Source organism: Podarcis liolepis (assembly GCF_965112155.1).
Source record: "Podarcis liolepis genome assembly, chromosome: 5".
Classification (NCBI taxonomy): domain Eukaryota; kingdom Metazoa; phylum Chordata; class Lepidosauria; order Squamata; family Lacertidae; genus Podarcis; species Podarcis liolepis.
In genome coordinates this window covers 61,256,247-61,266,417 of record NC_139556.1, presented here as the reverse complement: position 1 = coordinate 61,266,417, position 10,171 = coordinate 61,256,247, and the positions used below count along the sequence as shown (strand labels likewise).

The window sequence follows — 10,171 nt, the reverse complement described above, 5'->3', positions numbered from 1 at the left end:
AGCATTGAACGTGCTGGAAAACAGCTGAGTCTCAATAGTAGAGAGTCCATGCTTTACCCTTCCTAGGTGTACGACTTCTGCTGGCAAGGTGCCTACTCTTGAATAGCGTTTCTCAAACTTGGATCCCCAGCTGTTGTTGGACTACAACTCCCATCATCCCTAGCTAGCAGGATCAGTGGTCAGGGGTGATGGGAATTGTAGTCCACCAACAGTTGGGATCCAGGTTTGAGAAACACTGGTCTAGCCATTGACCACACCTTAACTTGAATTAATGGTGTGGCCTGGGGCTGTGTTGAAGGCCTAATACTCTTATTAAGTAGATGGTTGCAAAGAAAGCAGTGCTTAATGGCATATGTCCCATGGCTATTATAATGGAACCCCTCCCCATACACTTCTCAGGGCTGCTTTTCATACATGCTCCATAGCTGAGTTTCAGGTAGTCAAAACCAGTCCTGAATAGCACCCCACCCCCCTTAATCTTACTATGTACCACTAGCTCTGGACTACTCATAAATTATTTGTACAAACATGGAAGGGCAGAACACTGAGAGGTAGTGTCAGCTTCTCATGTTGCTGCTTTGAAAGGGCTACAGAAATCTGCAGTTTGGTGAGAGGTCAACAGAGTGGAAAACTGGCAATGGTACATATACAAGAGTAGGGACAATCTGTGGCTTTTGAAAGATATTTTTAGACTTTAACCTATGGCCTTACACCTAATGGCTGGGACCAACAAAACCTCTTAAGACCTGCAGCTATCTGTAAATGCAGCATTGCCTTGTACACTGCCTGGAATCTGTTCTGAAAAGACAGTTGTGAGCTACAGGGAGATCAATCAGTTTCTTAAGATATTTCCACCATTGTGCCTTCTCTTCTGCTAAAGAGGAACAGATGCCACACCATATTAAAATGATTTTTATTTTCGTTTAAAAAATCCCTGCCTACATAGTGGAAGAGTAACAAGACCCTGGCATACCAGCCAGGGTCCTGAGGTGGGGCAGGGAGCATATTGCGCCTTCCTCCACTACCAGGAATACCAATACTTCATCCTACATCGGCTGGATTATGTGGGCAAGACATTGCTGTCTCACCGCAGCTGCCTGCAGCTGAGGGGGCTCTTCCACCTTCATCCTAAGACTGCTGGAGCAGTTTGCTGCAGCTGGTGCAATTGTGGCGTGTGACGTCACCAGCACCTCGGGGATCTGTGCTGTCCATTATGCTGCCCCTTGAAAGCAACCTGTGGTTTCCCGTCTTCCAGCAGCTGGTCAACTCTGCCCTTTATCAAATCAAATTGTCAAGAGAGGAGTCTTCTGTTCCACAATGCAGGGTGGAGTTTCCCAACTCAGGCCAGATCCATAGGGTGTGTGTGTGGAGGGTAGTAGAACTCGGGTGACCCAATGCCTAGAAAAGAGAACATCTTTCAGTGAATAAATGGAACACAGGAAGACATTTACAGGCTTGCTAGTATATTCCGCCCAAGCATTTTCCAGATTACAGAGGACCTAGAGGGCTACAGCATTGCTGTGGAATGCAAAATAAGCAGCTTCAGCTGTGCCTTGCTTTGTCAAGCCAATCCAGCCAATCCCAGCCACCCTATTGTCCAAAAGACAGGGCAGGTGTAGAGTATACCAGTTGCACATTTCCCGTTCTCACCTCTGTGTCTCCACACCCAGGAAAACCTTCCAATTCCCCAAAGGACCATAGTTGTATGGGTTTCGGAAGACCTAGAGCCAATGGGAAAGTAGCATGAAATTATATTCTGCTAGGTGGTTCTAGCATATTTATTCATTCTTCCATTCTGCATAGCAACCCCTCTTGGGAAAATCTGACTGGTCAAACTTCAGAATTATTCAAATGGTCAAAAATAAGTGCAACGGAATCATACCCTTTAAAAAAAAAAGTCTCCCTGTTTATGTAGCTGAGTTCTATATAATGTATTAAAATTAATTCAAATAAAATATTCAAATGCATGCCTGATTAAAAATAGTTTTGTGTTTTCTGGAAGCCGGAGAATAACAGGGTCAACTCAAGAGGAAGTTTGTGTATACAGGAAGGGGCTGCAGGAGAAAAGGCCCTGTTTTAGCTATTTTTCTAACTAAACACCCTGAAGTGATGGAACTTTAGCGTGACACACACATCAAGCAACTAGGTGAGCTCAGCTGTTCTGCCTCCATTTTCTCCCCCCGCCCCCCACTGAAGGTTGAGCCTTGCCCTCCTCACCTTGCCCTTCAATCGGAGTCTCTTTCTTTCTTTGCGGTTTATGTGCCTTTCAATGCTGGTCTCACCACGAGTGATGAGGACAGAATGCCAGAGCATGAGAGCGCCCAGTGCCAAGGCTACTGAACTGCAGGGAAATGAACAGAGGAATGTTGCAGCAGGTGGGCAAAGACCAAGTAGCTGAAATAGCTGGAGCAAGTTGCTTATTATCTCTCACTGACAGCTGGATGAGGCTTTTGCAGAGAGCAGAGAATAAGACAGCTAGAAAGCTCTGTGCTCCGGAGGCTGACTTGGCAGCTTTCTCAAAGCATTCCGGAGAGACTTGCCCCTCCTCTTCCCCATGAGCACCAAACAACCAGATCAGTTACCTGCAGAGGACCCAGGCATACACTATACTCTTGTGGAAAGCTCGCTGGCGGAAGGAGAAGGTGGGTGGTGGTGTCTGAGAGTAAGTCTGCAAGGAAAAAGCAGATGTTGCGGTGGCTAGAGATGCGAGGATGCAGCGGAGGATGCTGTGACCCCAAACCAATGAGATGTGGAGGTCTTTCAAGGACAAATGGGTGGACGGACAGCACAGCACAAGACAGACACCTCTTGAGAGGCAAGGGTCTTGATCATGAATCAGAGATGGGGCAGAGCATGGGTACCGGGGTTCAATACTCACTTCCCTTACTCCCCATTCATACATTAGCTTTTGGAAGACAAGAATACAGCGTCACTTAGCCAGCTGTGCAAACACTTCCTCCCCTCGATGGCACAACCAACTGCAGCTGAATGGGCTCGGGCTCCCTTAGGAGGAAGAAAGGAAGGAGTGATTCTGCCCAGGAAAGGGAATCTGAGCAGTCACAGCCACGGCTGTAGAGTCAATTGCTGGGGCAGAGCAGCAAGCTCCCCTGCCATGCTCTGCCCTGTCCCTGACTTGAGCAGCGGAGCAGCAGGTACCCCACCTGATTGGCTGTCACGTGCAGTCTCCCCTTGTCAAGCAGTTTCATTTTCTATCGGATGGAAAAGAGGCTGCCAGTTACACACACTCAGTTCTCCTCGGCCTATGTAACTCCTCGTGCAGTTATCCAGGCCAGGAGGAAGAGCCCCTCCCCCTCCACTGAGAAAGCACACCCCCCTCCCATGCCACCATGTGCCCAGACAGACCCCAGTTCAGCCAGAAACCTCACCTCAATGGCAGCATAGGCCTCCCAGAACAGGTCCCAGCCGCTGACGCTGCTGTAGATGCAGCCCATGGTCATGAACAGCATGAAGGAGAAGAAGTAGCGGTGGTTGAAGTGCCCCACGCAGTTGTTCAGCCACGCTGTCCCTTGGGGTTAAAGGTCTGTAAAGGCAGGCAAAAATCTCCAACCCTCCTCACCATGTAACAGGGGATAGCCAATTCTGGATCTGCACCCAAACCGTACAGGTGATTTAATTGATCCACCTAGTATTACGCCACCTGTTGGGGCTCCTTCCAATTTTGCTGCTCCTTTCAATTTGGGGGTGTGAGGAGATCTGCTTACTCAGGACACACTTTAATAAAGCCATAACCCAGCAGGCAAGAAGAACAGGGGATGATGCTTCACATAGGAGGAATAGCAGTTCTGGCCTAAGAACCATTTCGCTTTGGTGCTGAAACAGGAATGCCCCCTCTGAAATGCAGCTGATTGTTCCCAAATCATTTACTGAGACGTGCCTCACAGGAGATCGGCACAAATACTTTTCCTTTTCCTCTTCAATGTTGCAAGTTTACCCCCTTGGAGCAGTTAATCTCAAGACATCCTTTACTTTCCCTGGGGATATATATTATCACTTTGCACATATCATCGCGCTCCTGGGACAAGTGACCTTACAGGAGACCCCCAAGTCAGTCCAGCTATGGGCCTGCAGAAGGATACGGCAGTGATGGTCCATCTTCAACACACACCTGTGGAAGGGAAATAGCATTTGCATTAGGGCACTATTGCACACTGGAGGTGAGACAGAAGGAGAAGGGGTTGCTGACAGCGCAGCTTAAATAGTAAGGAAATGATGCAGCTATGGAACATGACACGGTGCAGCAACACAAGGCAAGAAAAACAAGAACAAGTCACCACTCGATCCCTTAATGAGCATGCAAGCAAGAGACTGGCTGAAGGCTGCTTGGCGAGAGCTGGGTACTGGCTGCTCACTGGCCTCAATGCAAAGCCCTCTGCAGTCTTTGGCAATGTTACCTTAGTGTAAGGAGACTTCTGCACAAACTTGCAGGTGTTCCTAAAGGTAGAGATGCATATAGTCTATAGATACACAGATGCACCCCAAGGCTACACAGCATTTGGCAGAATTTAGCTTCTTGAGCATGTTTCCTTTTATTAAGAAAGGCAAGTTTCTAACCTTTATGGCTTGGGAAATAAAACCAAAGGTTTAAAGTGAGTGGAGAAAGCAAAGAAGATTCAAAGAGGAGGAGGACTGAGCAGCATTTCCCAAGCTCTGATGTTCTGCATTGTCCTTTACCCCTAATCCCACAGGTAGCAGACATTATGCAAAACAGACATATGCAGACTGAACATATTTGCCTAATTTATTAAAACCATACAATTTTATTTTCCCTCGCTCCCATGCCACTCTTCCTCTATTTACTGTACTTTCTTTTTCAGTGCAGAGAAACTATGTTGATGTTCTTACAGGTTATATCTCAGCTGAAAGAGTTAGAGGGACTCCAAGACTTCAGCATGAAAAACAGGCAACAATTCATATACGTCCAGATTATTATTGTCATCGCAATTCTGCATCAGAGGAAACTCTCACTCCATATCCAAAATTATGAAGATCACAAAAGTGTGCAATGAGTCAAGTAGTTATGCTTCCTGCATTCTCGTGCTTTATTCTGAAACAAGTATTTGGATATTTGGGGAAAATATAAGAGTGAATCACAAGAAGTATATGCCAAGAGGGGAACGTGGAGTTCAGAAAGCTTTCTAAAATTCTCAGGAGTCTTTGCCAGACACAGGATTCTACACCAGCTACCACACAACATTTCATGCTCACATACAATGTGAAAGATAAATGACCCTGGTTATCTGCCTGCCCATAAAGCATCTTTAAAGGGTTCAGGTTTCCACACGTGACACTGGTCTGATACAAGGGGAATGCCCACCTGTTGCAGATGCTGCAGTGGTGGGTCCGGGCAGGCTTCGGGGCAATACATTTCCTGCAGATGGAGACAGCAGCAACATCGCTCTTCAACTGCTGCTGGAAGGAACATCGGTAGCCTTTAGCGTGGTTGCAAGAGTGCCATTGCCCTTACACTAACCCAAAACACACTGGGTCAAGCATATTTGGACATGGGCCCTCTGGAGCTTGCACACAGTGGAAACTCGATATCAGCCCTTTGTCCATAACGTTCTGTGTAAGAGTCACCAGTGAAAGAAGAAGTGGTAGGAAATCATGTCCTACCATGGATCTCAGTGTTAAAAAATAAACTTATTAAAAATGAAATTAGAGATATTGGTGCCTCTACCCTACCTGTGGAGGAAAACCGGGCTGAGTAGTGATGGCCATATAGTAGTGGAAGACAATCATGACAAGGTTCCAGTGACCATAGATGAAATGCCAGAAGATCCAAAGAAGGGGGTAGGTTCGCAAGACGAGTGGCAAGAGGCAGACATACACTATGAGCACCACTGAGCTGGTCAGAGTGATCACCAGGGCCACAAACACCTGTTGAGGGGGAAGAGGGAAGGGTCTGAGCCACCAACACACTGCAGACAAGTCTCAGCCCTTTCGATGGAGGAATGTTTCCAATGGATGGATCCCCATGCTAAATCCCAACTTGGTCTCCCCATAGTCCAAAGAAAACAGCAGCACTGGGGGACCACAAAAGAATTCAGCAAAGCATCAGCGCCATCTCCTCCCACATCTGCAAGGTCATGTATCTCCTTGCACAGCTTAGATGTTTGATGGTGGCTTGAAGCCCAGGGCTCAAACTCTTTATTTCCTAGAGCTGAACATGTCTCCAGGGGGCCTGAAGCTGCACTCCGCTGCCTTTCCTCCCAGGATACTCACCACCCCAAACCAGCGGGTGACGTGATCCACCAGCCAGTAGATGGGCTCAAAGAGGGCATCGAGAGCAGTGTCGCCATTAGCAAAGGAGTTGTACACCAGGGAGCGCAAACAGAGGCGCCCATACAGCCAGAGCTGCCCCACATGCTTAGTCAGCCAGAACCGCCGCCGCTGACCTATCCGCAGGCATTTCAGGAAGAAGCGCATGACAGCGGAGTACATCCTCTGGCGGCTCCTCATCCCTGCCACTCAGAGCCTGTGGAGAGAGGAAGCAGTGTTAAGTAGATACTGGACATCGGGTTTAGATGGAAGGCAAAGGCTTGGTGCCAAATATTCAGTGGTTGAGTCTACTGCTCCAGAATCACAATGCTAAGGGATGTAGGAAGGTGGAAGAGTCACGACTGATCATAGGATAGTGCTGAGGGTGAGGAGTCACTCTCACTTCAGATGACTCCAGTGCAGCCTTGGTGGAAAGGTTTTGCTCACCCACCACTGTCCATGTGAGTAATGACAGCTAGCAGAATGCACCCAGAGTTGAATGTGTCCCCTCTGTGGCTCTGCCAATTCTCCTGCCCATCTTCCGAGATGGAATACCCAGGCGTGAATGTATATACACTGAGTTCAAAGGGCAAGAGATTGCCCAGAGCACACACAGCACCCTAAAGGCCAAAGAGGCACATCTATGAAGTTTGCATTTGGATTTCCTTTCCCAGCATAATGGAGAAAAGAGCTATCAGTGGCTACTAGCCATGATGGCTATGCTCTGCCCCCAGTTCTGAATCCCAGTTGCTGGAAACTGAAGAAGGGCAGAAGGGGAGAGTGCTTCTGCACTCAGGTCCTGCTTGCAGGTTCCTCCCAGACATCTGGTTGGCCTCTGTAAGAACAGGATGGTGGACTAGACAGGTCATTACCTGATCCAGCAGCCTCTTCTTCAGCTCTCGTAGCAAAGGGAGAGAATGACTGAGGAAACCAGGCATCTCATGAGTGGCAGAGATACAGTGTCCTTTCCCCAAAGTTGTTTGCTGTGGTGTAGTCCAGAATTTTTAGGGTAGGGGGGATACCTTGAGTTAGGGATGGACCCTTCCAAAACAGAAGACAAGCCCATATAGAGCCGAGCACCTACGAGATTTAGAGAGCTGAGATGGAAATTGCAGGAACTACCAACGATTGAGGGGTGGCAGACAAAGATGATGGACTATGCGGAACTGGCCAAGCTGACAGACAGGTTCCGGAACCAAGACGACCAAAAGTTTCAAAGAGAGTAAATTTATTGACTATATGAATACTTATTGTAAAAATGTGAAGACACTAGTGGGACTGATATAAATCATGCATTGAGAAAACTCTAAATCTAAAAACTTTATAGACCATTGAGACAGAGTTGATCATAAGGATATAAAGGTCTGAAGTAGAGGATATAAAGTGCGGCACAAAGTTTTGAAAATTAAAAACTGGTTGAAGGGATGGAGGGAAGTCACGAGCTCAGTAGAGCAAAGAATTTATTTGTTTTGCTTTTGGTATGCTGAAATATTGTGTTAAAAAGAAATTAATAAAAATTATACAGTGGTACCTCGGGTTACATACGCTTCAGGTTACAGACTCTGCTAACCCAGAAATAGTACCTCGGGTTAAGAACTTTGTTTCAGGATGAGAACAGAAATTGTGTGGCGGCAGCGCGGCGGCAGCAGCAGGAGGCCCCATTAGCTAAAGTGGTGCTTCAGGTTTAAGAACAGTTTCAGGTTAAGAACGGACTTCCGGAACGAATTAAGTACTTAACCCGAGGTACCACTGTATTTTTAAAAAGGAGATTTAGAGAGCTGACATGCAGGGAGGGAGAGGATTGAATCCTTGCTCCCATGAATCTTTTCATCTCTGCAAAATATTTCTGGGTTGGGAAAGAATTGACTGGTGAGAGGGGGTGGGGAGCCAACAGTGATACCTTCCCAAACCCAGTCCTGGTTACGAGAGAGTTCAGCATATCCCCTTGACATCTCTACCTCAGTTGGGGAAATATCCAATTTAGACCTGTCTACTAAAGCTAGCAGGGCTAAGGAGGCCAAAATGATAAAAGAGGAGGAACGAAATGATGGCACTTACCTGCTCGCAGAACTCCAGCATCAAGCTGCAGCTAATCTAAGAGCAAGAGGGAACCTGAGCTAGGCCAGCTCTGGAGAAAGCTGATCTTGGCCAATTAATATTAACCAAGAATGTGACCCTACGAACCCCTCAGGGGTGGTGACAGTACCAGCAAGGTGGAACTTAGTAAGGGGGTCACAGTGCAGAAATGAAACAAAGAGACCTAAAAAGGAATTTGGCACCACTGTCGAGAGATCAAATTATTATTTTTAGCGTATGGAAACTTAGGGAAGTAGGCCTATGGCGGACTCTGCAGCAACCATTATGCCCAATCTCCACTTATATCTTACTGTACTAGCAACCTCTCACTCCACTCAAATTCTACTTGCCTCAAAAAGGTGTTCTGGTGCTCTCAACAGAGTACATTCCTTGTAGTTAGTCTGAACACAAGTGACCCTATTTTGGTTCCTCTTAGGGTAAGTTATAGCTGCACATTAAACAGGGACAATACCTCACAGCCTCTCACACATGAATGTATTTTCACAAGGATGGGAGGGGAGAGGATCAGCATAGTTCTGGATCTTCTTAATTCTGCTTCTGTAGAAACTTTGGTAAAATTGAGCAACATGTTGCAGAATTCCTGCAGCGCTCTGCCCAGTAGCCAAATAAATAGCAAGAACACCTCCACGTCTCTCCCCCACCCCCAAGGCAAACAGATTATTTTAGTTGGTTCACAACAGAATGCGTTGTTGTAAACCACTTTGAGATTTATTTAATAATAAGAATAAGAATAAGAATATCACATAATTAGTTTTCATGAGGCAATACATTTAGAATCAAAATTAGAGCTTTCAGGCAAAGTATACCAGCTCATATGCAGCTAGATGATAAAAGTGTTCACACACAGCAGCCCGTCTGTGTTGACATTACAGCAGAAAATAACACACACAGAGAGAGAGAGAAAGAAAGACAGAGAAGCATTGTCTCTGCACCCAGAGCTCGGCCCATTCTCTGCCAGTTGAGCAGAGCTGGCATCTTTCCTGAGTACGGATTAAGGGTGATTTCTGAAGGCAGCATTGCCCCTCTAGCAGATGGCAGCAACAGCAGAAGTCACACAAGGGAAGATTAACCACTGAGATGGTTATGAGACAGCGAGACCTGCGTGGGTGAGTCAATGGGCTCCCAGTGGGGTGGGGGAAGGGATTTTGTCTCCACTATATTTTCTAAGAAAAGGGAGATCAGCTGAGGTTAAAGCTCCACCTCCGCGTGAGCCCCAGCTCGCCTGCTCTAGGCATAACAGCCCCAGAGGCGGTCACTGGAACAAACCCCAGAGAGAAGTGGGGACAGGGAAAGAAGCACCATTCGTATGCATCCCACGAAAGCTCTGTAGAGGCGTGGGGACCTGAAAGCGCGTGTCTACCGAGTTCAGCGGCTCATGGCTCTCTCTAGCCATGCCTCCCGGGGACGGTCTGTTCCAACGTGCATTCCACGGATGCAGTCATTCAGAACGCTGCTAAGCAATATCTGGGAAAGCGAAGAGCACCGAGCCCCAGCTTTGTTGCCCAGACCGGGCACGGCAGCCTTAGCAAACAGACGAAGCCCTTAAGCAGCAATGGAGAAGAGGAGCTACACGTCGGCTCTCCCGAAGCGTGCAGGGGAAACGAGGTCTGCCCCAGCATGCACCGCAGGACCACCGCGCGTCAGAGGGATCCCCCTCGCCTTACCTGGTGCTGCCATGATCAGGGTGTAGTCAAACCGAGACTACCACCCGCTCCCCGCGTTACCGCATCCACCGAGGCATCCTGCTCCCTGTCTTTGACCACCCTCACCCTTGCGCATGCGCGACTCTACGCCG

At 47.7% G+C, this 10,171-nt stretch overlaps 1 protein-coding gene and 1 long non-coding RNA gene across 5 annotated transcripts; one reads left to right on the top strand and one right to left on the bottom strand.

Annotated features, from left to right (window-relative positions):
• Positions 1-896: 896 nt before the first annotated feature.
• Positions 897-10,169, bottom strand: ZDHHC16 (zDHHC palmitoyltransferase 16). 4 transcript variants are annotated; one of them, XM_083505359.1, is made up of 11 exons: positions 10,041-10,169; positions 6,244-6,496; positions 5,704-5,898; positions 5,336-5,430; positions 4,098-4,126; positions 3,387-3,520; positions 3,162-3,209; positions 2,583-2,668; positions 2,218-2,341; positions 1,651-1,721; positions 897-1,398 (listed from the first exon to the last, which is right to left on the bottom strand). In XM_083505359.1, exons 2-11 carry the CDS (start codon positions 6,478-6,480, stop codon positions 1,284-1,286), a joined length of 1,134 nt encoding a protein of 377 aa, XP_083361485.1. In that variant the 5' UTR covers positions 6,481-6,496; positions 10,041-10,169; the 3' UTR covers positions 897-1,283. The 4 variants fall into 4 exon arrangements, with proteins under 4 accessions (XP_083361485.1, XP_083361486.1, XP_083361487.1 ...); XM_083505360.1 differs by having other exon boundaries at positions 5,336-5,427; XM_083505361.1 differs by lacking the exon at positions 3,162-3,209.
• On the top strand, positions 2,003-5,048 carry LOC310707902. Its single transcript, XR_014526758.1, has 2 exons — positions 2,003-2,146; positions 4,866-5,048. It is a non-coding gene; the product is annotated as an uncharacterized lncRNA (long non-coding RNA).
• Positions 10,170-10,171: the final 2 nt, after the last annotated feature.

Coding starts and splice junctions, on each gene's coding strand:
- ZDHHC16 (XM_083505359.1), bottom strand. CDS start 6,480: ATGAGGAGCCGCCAGAGGATGTACTCCGCTGTCATGCGCTTCTTCCTG. Junction 5,899..6,243: donor TCACCCGCTGGTTTGGGGTG/GTGAGTATCCTG, acceptor CCCCCTCAACAG/GTGTTTGTGGCCCTGGTGAT. Junction 1,722..2,217: donor GACTCCGATTGAAGGGCAAG/GTGAGGAGGGCA, acceptor CATTGGCTCTAG/GTCTTCCGAAACCCATACAA.